Raw genomic sequence first — 19,017 nt, 5'->3', positions numbered from 1 at the left:
AATGAAACAAAAAAAATTAAAATTTAGATCTTACGTGTGTTTCGGTCTGTTTGTTGAGAGAAGCTTGATAGAATAGATAATAAAAAGAAAGGGAAAAATTTTAAATTTTTTTAAATAATAAAATAGAATAAAAATTTTTTAAAAATTAGGAAGAATTTCCTCTTTCTGTATCCAAGAAAGAAAGAAAAGAGAGAAAAAAACAAAACAACATAAGGAAAAGCAGAAACAATGAAAACAAATAAATGAACCAGCAAACAGAACAAGACCCAAATGATATTACATTCATTTTCCTGTAGATCTGAAACTTTATAGCACACTATAGTCCGTAGACTAATAAGCAGGTGGAAAGGATTTGTGCTGGTCTTCTGGGGGATATACCTGGATGGCACAGGTGGTTGGTGCTTGGTGTAACGGCTCCATTCTCCACTTGGTGGCGCTGCTCAGCTTAGTGGGGTCGATCCATGGAAGTGCACGAACAAAAATTGCAAATGGCCTAACCCAACTCCTTAGTCTCTAGCACAGAAACTTTGTGCCGTCACCAACCTGCACACCAGCACCCCTTCTTTGTCTCAGGCTTCTGTCTGTTCCCTTCCTCTACCTTGACCATGTCTAAGCTGTTTGCCTGCCAGGTGGTAACCTCCCTCCAGGGTTTTATCTCAGATGGTGCTGTGTTTCAAAATCCCACACTTTGGAGACCCCCAGCAGCTTGGATCTGCTTAGACTCTCTGGGGGAGGGTCTCACCGAGCAATGGCCAGGTACCAGCTCGTCCCAGAAAACATTTGCACAGCAGCAGAGTCTCAGGGTTTATGGTAAATCACAACACACAGCCAACGCCAGGTTTTGGTGACATCTGGCGTCTTTGTTCCAAGATCAGTAAACCTGGTTGGCCCAAGGGAAGGTTGTATGGCCTCTACCAAATGCACTTCAATCAGGTGAACCGCTTCTCCCTGTGTGGCACATGGACCCCTCAGACCATGCTGCCTGCTCCTGAAGATTCATTCACCCTGCTTCCTCACCAGAGCACCGCCAGGCCCTGAGCTTCAGACCATCAGACTCTGCACTCCACTGTTCATAGAACAGTGGTGATATTAAAATCCTCTCCTTTCTCCCATCAGTGGTTTTGGGGAACAGATTTTTTTTTTTTTTGTCCAGTCCCCTGCGAATGTTTTCACTCTCTCTTTTTCTTTCCAGCTACTTTCAGGAACAGTACTTTGCTTGTGCAATCCCTAAGCACTGTATTCTCCCCCTTTCTCTCTCTGTCTTCTGTCCACAAAGATTGCTTTCTACCCACAGTGGCTCTGCAGCTTTTCTCTCCCCCAGTTCACCTCTCCACACCATATACGTGCCAAGTTCTATGGCTCATATTATGCAGATTGTTGCGTTCGTCTGCAGATCAATTTCCTAGGTGTTCAAAATGGCTTGATACTGATCCACCTGCATTTCAGGGACGAGACAAGCTCAGGGTCCCCATACTACTCTGCCATATTTACTCAAGAGCCCGTTTTGAACCACTTTTAGAAAACTCTGTAACAAGCTACAGTTAGAGCATTTTGAAAAATCCTGTCTGTGTTTGTGGTGGACAGTGCCAGTAGCCTAATCATGTCATCTCCTTGTCTGGACAGCTGGCTTGTTAATTCATAACCACAGTTCCAGGTTTAGAGAAACCTTAATACCATACTCTCTAGCTCCTTTGCTGATGGTTTGAGTTTCCTCTACGATAGCCTCAAAATCATCCTGCCAGTGTGTGGCATTCAGTGGCTCTTGAAGCAGTTCATTTTCCCTTTGGGTAGCTTGAACTATTAATTGAACTAAAAATCTGTCTTCTTTCAGTCTCTTTGTTCCTAATTCTGTCCCTTTGTGCTATGCAGAATAAATTTAATGCAGAATAAATTAAATCCCCCTTCCTTAAGTTTTTTGGCAAGAAACCCTCCTCCTTTCTTCAGTTTATTGCACTGTTTCAAGTGCCTGCTACACTTTATCAGTCTCCTCTGAGAAAAATTCTTATATGCCTGTATCCCAGCATTATAAATATTCTAGTTTTGTTCTGAACAGTTCATCATTAACCATAGTTTTAGCCACAAGAGTAATTGTTGGTTAATGCCTTGCTACCAGTTGTTGAATATTTACCATAAAGAAGTAAAATGTAGTTAGAACTCGACCCGTTCCCCTATCACCACCACCACACCCAACCCTGCAGAGTTTTCCAAGAGAGTTTCTTTAAAAAAGAAAAATAAAAAAATTTAAAAAAAAAGAAAAGAAAAAGATATACAAAACACTCATTTTGTCTCTTGGGTACAAACAGGCATTTTCATTTTAGCTTGTCTACTTTGTTTTTTGCATTCATTGTCTAGAATTGGCTTTCTAAGAAAATTCAGAGGACTTCAACAGAACATTCTATTTTGACTTTTCAAGGAACACATGCATTTAGTCCTGATATTTAGGTGATTCATTACTAGGCATTTTCTGTCACATAATGCAACTTAAATTTTATACTAAGAATAATATTTCCTCAGTTTTGCTTGTTGTGTTTTCTCTTGATAACAGATTCTAAAGAACTTAATAGTAAGTTCTGCACCTGGGCTATTTTATATATTCTCTTTTAATCTTTGCAACCAGCCAGTGAGATACGTGAATTATCTTTATTTTATAGTTGAAGACACTTTGACACCAAGATATTCAGTTATCTGCTTACAAATTTCATGACTTATATAGAACCAGAATATGAACAAAATTCCATTTAATGGGAAAGTCATAGCCTTTTTGCAATTCTAAATCACTTTATTCATACTTTAAATTAAGAGAGGAACGGGGTGCATGGGTGGCTCAGTTGGTTGGGCGTCCAACTTCGGCTCAGGTCACGATTTCATCGTTCATGAGTTTGAGCCCCACATCGGGCTCTGTGCTGACAGCTCAGAGCCTGGAGCCTGTTTTGGATCTGCGTGTGTCTCTCTCTCTCTCGCTGCTCCTCCCCTGCTCACACTCTATCTCTCTCTCAAAAATAAATAAACATAAAAACAAAAAATAAAATAAAATAAAATAAAATAAAATAGGAGAGGAAACCATCTATAGCTTAGTTCTTGGTAAAAGACCTTTCTTTTGTTTTATTGTCGAAATCTAGACTGGGACTTGTATTTACTTTCAGCATGACTCTGTCATGTCCCTTTTTATTTAAAATAACATGTCATCAAAATTTAAAACTATGTTTATAAAAAATACCAGAAAGACAAACAACTTGTTTTTGTAGGTTTTTCCCCCCTTTAGATTTCATTTCTTCTTAGAATACATTTATACATTTTTTTTTCTTTTCATTCCTTATTTCAGAAATTTTTTCTTCTCAGAAGTGCACACATCTGAACAGGAACCAGACCTGTTAGGCATGGGCAAAAGAAGCCACTAGCTTGGCTCTACTCTGGCTCTCTTTTTCAGCTTTCCCTTGTCTGTGGGGGTTAGGATTTTGCAGGACCAGGGGGGCATACCAGTCTATCACCTATGACTGTGCCTTCTTTTCTAGACACTTCTTTTTAACCTTTAGTTCTCTGTCCATATAGCTCTGACGCCACTTACAGTGTGGCCATTTTCCCTAGGTCCATTCTCCCCGGGATAGATCACATGGTATATGTACCCCTGGGCCAGCAGGATAGCTAAGAGGCAGCAATTTGCCGAGGAGTGGAGAACAAGCTTCATATGGGCTGGTATATTCACACGTGTTCATAGGCCCCCCAAGCTAAGAATGGAGCTTAGGGTAGGAAAAGAAGTAGGGTGGGCTCCAGGCCGGAGTCTAGGTTCTGGCTCTCTTTCTTCTATTGTGACAGTGGATTTTGCCCTCCTAGGTTTTGTAGATGTTTCAAGGAAAGAGGATAGAACGGATTTTGTTTAGCACTCTATTCAAGTTATTTGTATCATCTCATATATGGATGTATAGTATATAGGTCCCTGTTTCTACTTTTGTTCTAGGCCCCACAATTTAAGGGCAGGTCTGTTCTGAGCTGCTATCTTGGCAGCTCCTCTTGAAGTTATAGGCATTTTCAGCAGTATGCCCGGGAACATTTCTTTTCCCTAAAGGTACAACAAGGTTCAACTTCACAGCCACTCTCTGTCCCTTATGCAGTGGCACCGGACTGCGATCTGATGAATTCTTTTTCCTGACACAAAATTAAAAAACACATCTGGTAAATTCTTGCCAATTCATTAAGATTTCCATGTGGCTTTGTTTTTTTTGTGGATTTTTTTAGCTGTATATGATGTAGTGGAAGAAAAGCTAGAAAATGAACCAGACTTCCAGTACATTCCTGAGAAAGCCCCACTAGATAGCGTCCATCAGGATGACCATTCCCTGCGGGAGTCAATGATCCAGCTAGCTGAGGGGCTTATCACTGGAACAGTCCTGACACAATTTGATGTAAGTACTATTGTATGGAAAGGATGTTGGGCCATATTTTTAAATTAATTTCATAGTTTCCTAACTACCTAATCTATCATTTATAATGTATAAACTAAAATGATATTCTGAGAAATAATTGACTTAAAAAATGTTCTAAAATCCATAGTTTTAAACATTTCTTGCAAAATGCTAGCTGTGGTGACATAATAATCTGTTAAAAGAGAAGAATAAGGAGATTTTATGTGTATGTCTTCAAACTAAATTTTTTCCTGTAATTATATAGCTCTTTTTATGAAAGGTAACAGGTAAAGATAGTCTATGGTGGAGCTAAAAATTCTGAGTTAAAGAAAAAGAATTTTTGTACCTAGTCATATTTAATCCTTCTCTACTGTTTGTCCGTCTAATTGGTCATCATTAATATTTGTTGCTCTAAAGTATGTGTTATTGATGATTGACTATAAACCATTTGTGACTGTAAATCATTTAGGGTAGGTCAGTTTTTCCTTTGAGAAGTTCTTGGTTCATATACTGTGTAAACATCTCCAAACTAAATGAAAATGGTATATAATTCTCATGAGAAATTGCACAGAATTCAGCTTTGAAAATTTGGTTCAATACCCTACTAGCCTAAGGTACATACATCATTGTACGGTTGAGATATCCTAAGGAAAAAAACCTGTTTGTTTTTTGCATAGAAATAAGTCTGAAAAACAAAATAGAACCTCTTAATGGCTTGCTGAACTCATCTTAAGCTCTTTTTTTTTTTTTTAAAGCAACTATATCGGAAAAAACCTGGAATGACAATGTCTTGTGCCAAATTACCTCAGAATATTTCCAAAAATAGATACAGAGATATTTCGCCTTGTAAGTATCTACTATCTCTGTTTATTAAGTTCGGTCTTTGTAGCATAGCTTTATTAAAACGTTCTTTCTTTTAAATTTTTTTTCAGATGATGCTACACGGGTCATTTTAAAGGGTAATGAAGACTATATCAATGCAAATTATATAAACGTAAGTTTATTTTTATTGTGCCTTTGTCATTCGGAATAAGACGGACTATAATTTTGTGGTTCATTTTTTTCCCCCCAAATATTTATTTATTTTGAGAGAGAGAAAGAGAGTGTGCATGAGGCCGGTGGGGGGTGGTAGGGACAGAAAGAGAAGGAGACAGAGATAGGATCCCAACTGTGCTATCAGCCCAGAGCCCGATGCAGGGCTCAAACTCACAAACCATGAGATCATGACCTGAGCCAAAATCAAGAGTCAGGCACTTAACCAACTGAGCCACCCAGGCATCCCTAAACTTTGAGGTTCCTTTTATATTTGAGAGAATATTAACAGTTTCAGATATTGAAAAATATTAAAATACAAATGTTAAAAAATAATTTGATACTGGGGCACCTGCCTGGGATTCTCTCTCTCCCTCTCTCTCAGCCCTTCCCCCACTTGTGCACGTGTTCGCTCACACTCTCTCTCAAAATAAATAAACCTTACCAAAAATAGTTTGGTACTGGTATATTAACATGCATATAGAGCAGTGGAATAGAATAGTTCAGAAATATTTTTTTTCTATAAATACTTCACTTACTTCCTCACTTTTTGTATACCATATTTTAGATGTATGAAAATATAAATGTAAAAATGGAATCGTGAAACTACTTGGAGGAAATGTATGAGAATTATTTAAAATCAGAGAGGGAAAATTTTTTCTAAGTTTAGACACTCATCTAAACTTAACTCACAGAAAGAAAAGTACAAATCAAAACTGCAAGGGATTACTATTTTTCACCTATTAGATTGAAATATCAAAAAGTGTGATAATATCATATACAAGTCTGTATCCCTTATCTGAAATCTTGGGGCCAAATAGACTTTGGGATTCGTAATTTTTTGGATTTTTGAAAGTTTATTCAGTGCCTATACCAAATACTGTAATAAGTCACATCCCTAGTAGACTATGTGACATTACCCTGTAATCAATGCGTTGATACTCAATGGGAAACATGGATATTCCCACTGAGTGGTACTCCTAAAGACTGTAAATAATCTTAGATTAACTCAGGTCAGATATTGTTGTCAAATGAGTCCAACTTAGGTCAGATGTACCAAACAAAAGACAAACTTACACTTCAGAGCACTGGGAGTTTCAAAATTGTGTGTGAGGGATCAGCAGTATATTAAAGAGACTCTCAGGGAAAAAGCATCCCTGATACATTGTTGGTGGAAGTATAAATAGGTACAACCTCTTTGGAGAGGTAACTAACAAAAATGTTAGGTTTATAAAAATAACTCAGTGCAGTCTTGTTTATGGTAACAAATAGATTAGCAGCAACTTAAATGTTTGTTAAATAAATTATGGTATATTTATACAGTAGAGCCATTAAAAAGAATGAAGTTTTATGTACTATTCTGACATGATCTCAATGATAAAGTGGAAAAAGAAACAAGATACACAGAACAACATTGTAAGCCACCTTTTATGTCTTACAGAAAACAAAGACTTCTGCATGTACATTTGTGTGTTGTTTATAGAGTGTCTCTGAAAGGATATTTTAGAAATTAGAGGGGTTCCTAGGTGACTCAGTCGGTTTAAGTGTCTGACTCTTGGTTTCAGCTCAGATCATGATCTCATGGTTCATGAGTTCAAGCCCTGCATCGGGCTTTGTGCTGACAGTGCAGGGCCTGCTTGAGATTCTCTCTCTCTCCCTCTCTTTCTGCCTCTCTGCCCGCCCCCTCAAAAATAAATACAGTTTTTTTAAAAATTAAAAAAGAGGGGCACCTGGGTGGCTCAGTTGGTTGGGCGTCCAACTTTGGCTCAGGTCATGATCTCACAGTTTGTGGGTTCAAGCCCTGCGGCGGGCTCTGTGCTGACAGCTCAAAGCCTACAGCCTACTTTGGATTCTGTGTCACCCTCTCTCTCTGCCCCTCCCCCGCTCACACTCTGTCTCCTCTCAGTCTCGAAAATAAAAAAAACATTAAAATTTTTTTTAATTAAAAAAATAAAGAAATTAGCAAAAAGGATTGTTCTTCTGGGTGTGAACCAGAGGCTGGGAAGAGAGTGAGACCTCTTTTTCTGTTCACCCTTTAGTATTCTTCCAGTGCCATGTGTGTGTGTCACCTTTTCTTCTTTTTTAATGAAGTCTCAAAATGTAGTAGGATGATAATCCTCCCCGAATACTCACGATCTTACTTCTTCTTAAAAATAATTAATTTAAAATATTTTTACTATCTTTTTCTATTGTATGTGTTGTGTATATTTCTTATGTATGTTATATAGTATAATGTATATATGTTATATAGTGTGTATTATTTGTAAAGTCTGAACTAAAACAAACGGCAGAATTTTTGCTTCTTGCAAATTTTACCTGTAAGCTGTTTAGAGACAAATATTTTTTATTTCTGTAGCAAGTCTCTTCCTCTAAAGCAGGGTTTTCTGTAAAGCTGCTCTTAAGCCCACAAGAGTGCTTTGGAAAATATTTTAATTTTTATTCCCAATACTTAAAAGATAAATATGTATAAAACTACTGAGAAATTTCTTCTATAGATAAAGAAATTGTTAATAAAGTTTTATTGATTTTGCAGCTTTTTGAGATCAGTTGTATTCAGTTATTATTTAGTGGATGATTTTCATATACTTGATCACAGTAAAAAGTAATAATGTAAAAGACTTTTAGTTTTGTGTCCTTTTCTTTTTAGATGGAAATCCCTTCTTCTAGCATTATAAATCAGTATATTGCTTGTCAAGGGCCATTACCACACACTTGTACAGATTTTTGGCAGATGACTTGGGAACAAGGCTCCTCCATGGTTGTAATGTTGACCACACAAGTTGAACGTGGCAGAGTAAGTCATACTTGAATCTTAAACAATGCTTGCGCTGTTTTCAAATTAAATTGCATATATGGTCAAAATGTTCACGTTGATTTAGTCTTTTTTGTAACCTTTAAACTTACTTTCTTATGTTGTGATTAAAATCATAGTGACTAACACATAATAAATATGATATGTAAATGTTAACTACTATTATCAGTTATTATCTAAATGGATTAATAGCTATTTGATAAAGGATTTGGATCTAAAATATATAAAGAACTCCTGCAACTCAACAATAAAATGATAAAACCCCAATTAAAAAATTTTTTTTCTTAATGTTTGTTTATTTTTGAGAGAAAGAGAGACAGAGTGGGTAGGAGAGGGCAGAGAGAGAGGGAGACACAGAATCCAAAGCAGGCTCCAGGCTCTGAGCCGTCAGCACAGAGCCCGACGCCGAGCTTGAACTCATGAGCTGTGAGATCATGATCTGACCCTAAGTCGGACGCTCAACTGACTGAGCCACCCAGGTGCCCCGATAGAATCCCAATTTAAAAATGGCCAAATATTCTGAGTAGATGTTTCTTGAATAAAGATATTTAAATGGCCAGTAAGATCATGAAAAGGTGCTTGGCTGGCATCATTAGTCACAAAGGAAATGCAAAAATCAAAACCACAAGGAGGTAGCACTTCATATCCAATAGGATGACTAAAATAAAAATGACAGATAATAGCAAGTGTTGACAACGATAGGGAAAAAATGACACCCTCTTATACTGTTGGTAAATTTGTACAATGGTGCAGCTGCTTTGGGAAACAGTCTGTCAGTTCCTCGAAAGGCTAACCATAAGAGTTGTTACAACTCAGCAGTTTCACTCCTAGGCATACCCAGGAGAAATGAAAACATACATCCACACAAATACTTGTACACAAATGTTCATAGCAGCATTATTCATAATAGCCAAAGGGTGGAAACAATCAAAATGTAACAAATAAAACATGGTATAATCATGTGTGTGTGTGTGTGTGTGTGTGTGTGTGTATATATATATATATATATATATATATATATATATATATAAAACTTGGCAATGAAAAGGAATGAAGAAATGATACATGCTACAACATGCATGAACCTAGAAAGCATCATGCCAAGTGAACAAAAGCAGTCAACAAAGACCGCGCACAGTATGATTTCATTATATGAAATGTCCAGAGTAGGCAAATTCACAGAGGGCAGAAAAGTGGATTAATGGTTGCCTAGGTCCAGAATGAGAGAAGAGGTTAGGATAGAGGAACACACAGTGATTATTAATGGGTTTGGGAGTGAAAAAATGTTCTGAAAGTGATTGTTGCACACTTCTGTAAATATACTAAAACTAATTGAATTGTGTGCTTTAAATGGGCAAATGGTATGGTATGTGAATTATATGTCAGTAAAGCTTTTTTTTTTTAAAGTCCTAATTATGGGGTGCCTAGCTGGCTCAGTCAACTTTAGCATCTGACTCTTGGTTTTGGTTTAGGTCATGATCTCACAGTTTGAGTTCACGCCCCAGGTTGGGCTCTGTGCTGACAGGGCAGAGTCTGCTTGGGATTCTCTCTCTCTCTCTCTCTCTCTCTCTCTCTCTCTCTCTCTCTCTCCCTCCCTCCCTCCCTCTCCCTCTCTGTCTGTCCCTCACCTGTTTGTGCTGTCCCTCTCTGTCTCTCTCAAAATAAATAAACTTAAAAAAAATTTTTAATCCTAATTATGAAAATAAATGCATTGGCATTTTAGAGAATCTTTCTCATTGTTAACTTAAATCTAGAAATATAAGAATTAATGCACCATTTTGCCACTGTCATAGTAAATAATTCACACAAGAATTAATCAAGAATTGTAAAACATTGGATGAAAGCTTGTAATAAACAGGATATTTGCAGTCTCAAAATCTATCCAAACAGATTATTATTACAAAGAAAAAATGATGAAGAAATGTTAATAGAGTTGGCAGATCTAGGTGAAGGATATATGAAGGTTCCTCAAATTATTCTTGTAATTTTTTTGTAGGCTTAAAAGTTTTCAAAAAGTAAAACATTTTCAAAATTGAAGAACCTAAATTCTATATATTTCTTAAATCTATTGATGTCAGGTTAAGTGTCACCAGTATTGGCCAGAACCCACAGCAAGTTCATCCTATGGATGCTACCAAGTCACCTGCCACTCAGAAGAAGGAAACACAGCATATATCTTCAGGAAGATGACACTATTTAACCAAGAGGTAGGAAGGCAGGATATCCACTCAATAGAACTTTTATGTTCAAGGTAAAACTTTGAAAGCCAAAAATGTTTTGAGTCCTGGTGAACTAGGAAATATTATTTTTAAATTACTGAATTATTTGCTTCTTTGGGATTCTTTGGAATCTTATGAAATGTATTCTCCTGCTATATTAAATGCATTTTCACTTTCTCTAGGTAGATATGAATGGTCAGTAAAAAAGATTCTAGTAAATAATACTTATTACTCATAATACTTTGCCTATTCATTAAAAATTATGCCAGGTTTGTGTTTAGTTTCTTCCTACCAGTAACATCAATAAAGTATTTGGGTATATCTGTGGAAATAGAATAATTAAAAGCTGTCAAATTATTGTCCTTTTTGTAAAAGAGTATAAAGGAGAGCGTTCACAGTCTCCTCAGTATTAAGAAGGAAAAGGTTGTAGGCAGGATCCTCTGACAGCAGACAGATTATAGCTTTCTAATTGCTAGTTTACTGCCACCTGGGTCACTCTTCTTTGCTTCCAAATCCAGAGCTAGAAATGGAAACTGATTAGTAAATGATGGCTTACTAACCCACTTGGAAGATATGTGTGGAGGGTGGCATGTTGCCAGTCTTGTCAGGCTGTTAAAGACCGTACACCCCACTTTCACTGCCTGCAGCTAGAGATTCCCCTGTAGCCACCTTTGGTTTTGACGGGGGCTCGAGAAGAGCAAATAGTACAGTCTACTACCTTTGTATACCCATGCCTACCCCATCAATGGTTAAGCCTTAGGAAATGAGAGCTTCCTCTCCCCCTCCCTGCCCCATTCTACCTCCCAGAATGTGAATAAAGGAGCCCAGCAAGACAGCTTTACTGACCCAGAGGGAAGGAACTAGAAGTCCTGCTGATGTATAATAAAGGAATCTGGCATTGAATAGGTTATAAGAAGTAAAAAATTAAACTTTGAAAATCTTTTGTAGATTCCATCAGAATGAATTTAGGGCTTAGGGACATATACTGTATAGCTCATGGTCTAATGTAACAAGGTAAGTCCGTAAGATATTTCTTCATTTTCCCAAATGGATATGAAAGGCTCTATATGGCTTCAGCATAGTCTCTTTATGCTCCACCTATAGATTATCCATGGCAGTTTATAATATTAAAGTGTCTTTTCTTCGCAAACCCTGAGTACCTCAGAACTATGCTAAGACACAAATTAGTTTTTAAAGTTTGGGACAAATATAATTGGGAAAATACATTTGTTACCATACCAAATACATACATACATGGATAAATAGACAGACACTACCTCAAAACATAATAAAAGATAATTTTACATTAACCATTTTTGTAATTATTGGTACATTAAATTAATTAAATTCTTATGTTAATAATAATCAAGGAGCACCTGGGTGGCTCAGTCAGTTAAGCATCTGACTCTTGATCTCGGGCTCAGGTCTTGATCTCAGGGTCATGAGTTCAAGCCCTGTTTTGGGTTCCACGCTAGGTGTGAAGCCTACTTTAAAAAAAAAAAAATAAATAATAAATAATAATAATCATCATCATCATCAAAGGTTGTCTATTGTAGATAACCATCTCATTTCATAGGATACTAAAAAATTACTTATCAGGTTATTCTGAGGTCTCTTTGGGAATTCTTCTTTCATTAGTTCCTTTCTTAATCACCTTGTACTTTAATGGTCTTTTCTGGAAGCTCCCTTTAATGTAAATGACTGTAGCCAGATTTAATAGTGTCGAATGACCATAGCTACCAATTTTTGAGAATATGATTCCAAACAGCTGATGGGGTAATTTATAGGTCTTCTCATAGAATCCTTTCAAAATAAGACTATCCCTTTGGGTTGGAGGTGTTATTTTTCAGTTTAAGACAATAAGGCTCTGATATATTAAGTGCTTACCGGCAGAGTCAAGATTAGAAATGAGATGCATAAATCCAGTACCTTTCTCCATTTTACTGATTCTTGGCTCCTAAAAAAGAATTAAGCCCTGATTTGACTTTGTGTTCTTATGATCTCCAGTTTTTAATCCACATTTATTTTGAGATTTTGTTTTCCTAATTTCCATTATTTCACTTGTGTTTTTCAGAATTAGCCCAATTTTGCTTATAAAAGTTTTTTTACCTTACCATTTTGTTCACCTAACACTTTTTAGTTTTCTTCACACCTTTCTTTGTATCTTAACTTGGTTTGCTTATTTATTTGATTGTCATCTGAAAAATACAAATAGACAAATTGAGTTATCAGAAGAGTAGTGATCCAGGTAGACAATACTTAATGGATCCAACTGTTTCTGTGAAACAGTTTCTTTCTTTTTCATTAAAATTTGGGGTTTTGTTGAATTTCTGCATTACTTTTTGTGTGTAGTGGGAATACTCTGCTCGCTTTTCTTCTAAAATTAAAATGACATAAATGTTTATACCTTAAAGATAATTCCTTAGTCAAAGTGCATAATTTTTCATTCACACTTAGAAAAATGAGAGTCGTCAACTCACTCAGATCCAATACATAGCCTGGCCTGACCATGGAGTCCCCGATGATTCCAGTGACTTTCTGGATTTTGTTTGTCATGTACGAAATAAGAGGGCTGGCAAGGAAGAACCTATTGTTGTTCACTGCAGGTATTCTATTTTCTGTCTTTTATGATTGAATAGCTGACCAGATAGGTCACTTCTAAAAGGAAATGCGTATTTTATTTTGTCCTTAAATTGTGATCATCACTATTTTAATTAGAGGGAACCTAAAGCTATGAAATGAAGCTGGAAGGCAGCAGGTATGTCCCAACACATGATTGTCTGAAGCATTATCATAAGAAGTAAAAATAATACTTTACTGGTTAATTCTTAGAAGGTTGTCTTTTTCATAGTCTACCTCTCAGACACTGGGTATCTTATAATGGCTGGCATCTTAGACTTGATGAAATACAATATTGTAGGCATTCAGTTGCAGCCTAAGGTTTAGATTTTCTCCTCCCAGCAAGGTATTCCCTCCTGTTCTGTGACCCCTCCCAGGATATTTGTTAAGTACCCTCCCCTCTTGGAGTGGCTCTACCCAGTATCATCAGAGGCTATGCCACTTCTGTGAGACCTAGGTAAACAATGGTAGGCTACCCTTTCTTGCTTTCATATTCAGGCCCCATTCTGCCTTCCAGAGGGCCAGGTACAATCACTCTAGCCTTCACTGCCACCAACCCAGAGTAGGAAACTGAAATTATCTTCTCCTTATCCTAGCCATTTCTGTCGTTAAGTGATTCATTCAGAAGCTTTATTGAATCTTCTGAATAGATAAATGAAGGTATCTCTTCATCCTTAAACTTTCCAGCACTTTTTTAAGAGCAGACTTTCAAATTATCAAAACAGATTATAGACCAGATATCTGAGAGGAAAAATGTCAGGAATGATGAACACGTTTGGCCATTTCATATCCTAAGCCCCCAAAAGCTGCTATAGCTATGTTCACAGAGAATACTTCAAAAAGTTGTTCTTGACAATCCCAATTCTAAAGTTTAATCAAAATTAAATTTGATTTTAAAAACTGACTTGAATATGTAAAATACTATTGTCTTTTGTACATTTGTTAATGATTATTGTAACTTTGTTATTTTGCATTTTAAAGTGAGGTTGCTCCAGTAAGCTTCTATACTTGTTCAGATTTTTAAAACTGAAATGTGACTCTTTTAAAGTAGCATTTTACACTAACAATGGGGAAGGGGTGGATACAAATCATTTAATCTGCATTACGTGTGAAATGTTTTTCAATTTTCAAAGTATTTTTTAGTTGGGTTCTACTTTTGTAAGATAAAACTTTTAATTAAAATCAAATTATTATTCCGTTGTATTATGTTTCATTCAGTACTTTAATTTACTGCACAAAAGCCACAAGAAGTGTAACAGGATAGTATCAATGAGACCTTGCCCCTTACTTTTTTAGTGCTGGAATTGGAAGAACTGGGGTTCTTATTACTATGGAAACAGCCATGTGTCTCATTGAATGCAATCAACCAGTTTATCCACTAGACATTGTAAGAACAATGAGAGATCAACGAGCCATGATGATCCAAACACCTGTAAGTACTGCACTTTATGTACTTGTGTGTATTCTCAACATGATGATTTTTGTTACCATTATATATGCCAAACCATATTTTTATATTTTAATTCCTTACCAGGAGCCAGTAACCCGTAGCATAGGGGTTGGTAAATATTGCCTGTGAGCCAAATCTGGCCCACCCCTTGTTTTTGTAAATAAAGTTTTATTGGCACACAGCCATTCCCACTTCTTTACATATTGTCTATGACTGTTTTTATACTAAAGTATCAAAGTTGAGAGGTTGCAACAGGTACCATATGATTGGCAAAACCTAAAACATTTACTAACTGATCTTTTACAGAAAATGTTTCTTAGTACCACCCTATCATGTTAATCCTTGAATGCTTAAACAGGTGCAGAGGAACTCTCCCTCTATTAAGTGTCAGTCAAGTGGGATGTCAAGAACTGGAGAGTCTTGATAGACCTGTTTTCCATGAAACAGCTGTGGTGAAATCACATTCTTTTTAACATAAGAACTTGAATCACAACAACAACAACAAAAAAAGTCATGGAAATTAAGCTACTCACTTATTGTATTCTACACAGACTCTGAATTATATTCCAAGAATAAAAAGAAGAATTTTAGAGTTAATGTTAAGATTATTTTTTGTAGTAAGCAATGGTGAAATATTAGCATTGTTGGTGGCATTAAAGTTATTGAAGTGAATCGACCTGTGTGATCTAATAAATGCCTGTCATTTTTTTTAGCTTTTAATTATAGAAAATTTCAAATGTACGCAAGAGTACATAATCAAACGCAAGAGTAGATAATCAAACACTATGTTGAGTACTCAAACCCAACAGCATTTGCCATATTGTTTCATCTGTAGTGCCACCTACTCTCCCATATTTGAAGCAAATCCTAGACGTCAGATCATTTTGTCTATAAATATTTTAGTGTGTATCTGTAAAAGGTACAGAGTGGTTTTTCTTCTAAACAAAATCACAATACCATCATCACATGTAAGTATAATAAGCAGTAATTTCTTAATGTTATCAAATAGCCTATATTCAGATTTTCATTTGTCCCATATAAATCATGTCTTTTTTATAGAACAGCTTTATTGAAATATAATGCACATACCACAAAATTTACCTACTTATTAATTTTTAGCTTATTTTTGAGAGAGAGAGCAGTGGGGTAGGGGCAGAGAGAGAGAGGAGGACAGAGGATCTGAAGCCAACTCTGTGCTGACAGCAGAGAGCCCAATACAGGGCTTGAACTCAAAAACCGTGAGATCATGACCTGAGCCGAAGTCGGACACTTAACCAACTGAGCCACCCAGGCGCCCACAAAATTCACCCTTTTAAAGTATATAGTTCATTAGTTTTTAGTATATCACAGGGTTTTGCAACCATCGCAACTATCTAATTTTAGAATATTTCATCACCTGAAGAAGAAACCCCATACCCATTTCCCTCATACAGTCTCCAACCTCCCCCCAGCCCAGCTTCAGGTAACCACTAATCTACTTTCTGTCTCTGTAACTTTACCTTTTCTGGACCTTTCATATGCATGAAATCATACAACTTGGTCTTTATAATTGACTTCTTTTAATTAGCATAATATTTACAGGTTTATCCATTCTGTACAGTGTATCATATTTCATTTCTTTCTCTTTTTTTGTTTGCCTGAATAGTATTCCATTGTTTATCTATTCATCTGTTCATGGGCATTTAGATCATTTCTGCTTCTTGGTTATTATGAATAATGGTACCATAAACATTTGCGTATGTTTTTGTGTGAATATGTTTTCATTTCTCTTGGGTATATACCCAGAGGGGGAATTGCTGGGTCATATGGTAACTCTGTTTAACGTTTTGAGTAACTGCCAGACTGTTTCCGATGTGGCTATACCATTTTGCCATTCTTCTGTCAGTATATGAGGGCTCTGTTTTCTCCATATCATTGTCAACACTTGTTATTATCTGTCTTTTTAAGGTGGTCTCTGCACCAATGTGGGGCTCGAATTTGTGACCCTGAGATCAAGAGTCCCATACTCCACTGACTGAGCCAACCAGGCACCCCTCTCTTTTTTCTATTTTAGCCTACTGAACATAAAGTGGTATCTTGTTGTGGTTTTGATTTGTGTTTCCCTAGTAACTAGTGCTTTCAAGCATTTTTTCATGTGTTTATTTGTATATCTTCTTTTGAAAACTGTCTATTCAAACCTTTTGCCCTTTTTTTTTTTTTTAAAGATTTTATTTTTAAATAATCTCTGCACCCAACAAAGGGCTTGAATTCACAGCCTTAGATCAAGAGTCACACATTTCACCAACTGAGCCAGCCAGATGCCCCTTCCCCTTTTTTCAGTTTGTTCTTTTGGTCATTTTATTGTTGAGTTGTAAGAGTCCTTTATATTTTCTGAATACAAGTGCCTTGTACGTCTATGGTTTGCAAATGTTTTCTTCCATGCCATTCTTTTACTTTTTTGATTATGTCATTTGTAGCACAGAGGTTTTTAATTTTGATGAAGTCTATTTTATATATTTTTTAAATCACATATGCTTTTGGTGTCATATCTAAGAAATCATTGCCGAAACTCAAGGCTGCAAAGGTTTATTCTTCTGCTTTCTTCCGAGAGTTTTATAGTCGAGCTCTCACATGTGTGTCTGATTTATTTTGAGTTAGCTTTTACATATAGTTTGAGGTATGGTTCCAGTTTCATTCTTCTGCATTTGGCTTTCCAGTTGTCTCTACTCCATTATGGAAAAGACTGTTCTTTCTTTTAAAAAAAATTTTTTTAACATTTATTTATTTTTTGAGAGACAGAGAGAGACAGAGCACGAGCAGGGGAGGGGCAGAGAGAAGAGAGAGAGAGAGAGAGAGAGAGAGAGAGAGAGAGAGAGAGAGACAGAATCCGAAGCAGGCTCCAGGCTCTGGGCTGTCAGCACGGAGCCTGATGCAGGGCTTGAACCCATGAACCGTGAGATCATGACCTGAGCCGAAGTCAGTTGCTTAACCGACTGAGCCACCCAGGCACCCCAAGATTGTTGTTAATTGTCTCTATGTTCCTTGTCAAAAACTAGTTGACCACAAATGTAAGGGTTTATTTTTGGACTTTCAACTCTGTTCCATTGATTTATATGCCTATCCTTATACTACTTACATAGTGTCTTGATTACTTATAGTTTTATAATAAAATTCGAAGTCAGGAAATGTGACTCTCCCAACTCTGTTCCTTTTTCAAGACTGTTTTAGCTATTCAGAGTCCCTTGCTTTTCCATATTAATTTTATATGGATTCATTATATGTTCTCTGCAAAAAAAAAAGCAAGATATGGATTGCATTAAATCTACATATCATTTTGGGGGAGTGTTGCCATCTTAATGATATTCCATCTTCCAAACCATGAACACAAAATGTCTTTCCATCTATTTATGTCTTCTTTAATTTCTTTCATATGTTGTAGTTTTCAGTATACAAGTCTTATACTTCTTTTGTCAAATTTATTAAGCTTTTTAGTCTTTTTGGTGCTATTTTAAGGAAAATTGTTTTCTTAATTTCAGTTTGGGAGTATACATTGCTTGGGTATAGACATAAAATTGATTTTGTATGTTGATCGTGTATCCTGCAACCTTGCTGAAATAATTCATTAACTCTAATAATTTTTTACCTATGAAAGTGGATTCCTTAGGATTTTCTATATGCAAGATATTATCTGTAAATAGAGGTAGTTTACTTCTTCCTTTCCACTTTAGATGCCTTTCCTTTCTTTTTTTTTAAGTTTATTTGTTTGTTTCGAGAGTGAGAGAGAGAGAGAGAGCTTGAGCAGGGAAGGGGCAGAGAGAGAGGATCCAAAGCAAGCTCTATGCTGCCAGTGCAGAGCCCCGTGTGGGGCTCAAACTCACAAACCATGAGATCATGACCTGAACTGAAATCAAGAATTGGAGGCTTAGCCAACTGAGCCACCCAGGCACTCCCGTCCCCCCTTTTCTCTCCCAAGTGTCCCAAGCTAAAACTTCCAGTACAATGTTAAAGTGGTAAAACCAGACACTCTTGTCTTGTTCCTGGTCTTAGGGAGATAGCTTTCAGTTTTTTACCCACTAAGTATGTAACAAGCTGCCTTTTGTCAGGTTGAGGAAGTTCCCTCTGTTGCTAGTTTGTTGAGTAATTTCATCATGAAAAGATGTTCAGTTCTGTCAAATGCTTTTTGTGTATGTATGTCTCTTGAAATGATTGGTTTTTGTCTTTTATTAATGTTGTATAGTATATTGACTGACTCTCAGATGTTAAACTAACCTGCATTCCGGGGGTAAATTCTCCTTGGACATGGTGTGTAATTTTTTTTATATGATGCTTGATTTGATTGGCTAATACTTTCTTGAGATTCTTGTATCTATATTCACACATAATGGATTTTTAATTGTAGCAAAACACACCACATAAAATTTATCATCTTAACCATTTTGAATTATGCAGTTCAGTAGTATTAAGTGTATTCACACTGTTGGGTAACCTGTCTCTAGCACTTTTTCA

The 19,017-nt window shown here is 36.4% G+C and overlaps 1 protein-coding gene across 1 annotated transcript in view; it reads left to right on the top strand.

Annotated features, from left to right (window-relative positions):
- Positions 1 to 19,017, top strand: part of PTPN4 (protein tyrosine phosphatase non-receptor type 4) — a 226,616-nt gene that overhangs the window by 196,753 nt on the left and 10,846 nt on the right. The window contains 7 exon segments of the mRNA XM_043576571.1: positions 4,234 to 4,400; positions 5,156 to 5,246; positions 5,333 to 5,394; positions 8,080 to 8,226; positions 10,323 to 10,451; positions 12,921 to 13,069; positions 14,379 to 14,514. Of these exon segments, the coding sequence (XP_043432506.1) occupies positions 4,234 to 4,400; positions 5,156 to 5,246; positions 5,333 to 5,394; positions 8,080 to 8,226; positions 10,323 to 10,451; positions 12,921 to 13,069; positions 14,379 to 14,514 (881 nt within the window).

Source organism: Prionailurus bengalensis, chromosome C1 (genome assembly GCF_016509475.1).
Source record: "Prionailurus bengalensis isolate Pbe53 chromosome C1, Fcat_Pben_1.1_paternal_pri, whole genome shotgun sequence".
NCBI lineage: Eukaryota > Metazoa > Chordata > Mammalia > Carnivora > Felidae > Prionailurus > Prionailurus bengalensis.
This window is presented reverse-complemented; position numbering and strand designations above follow the sequence as displayed.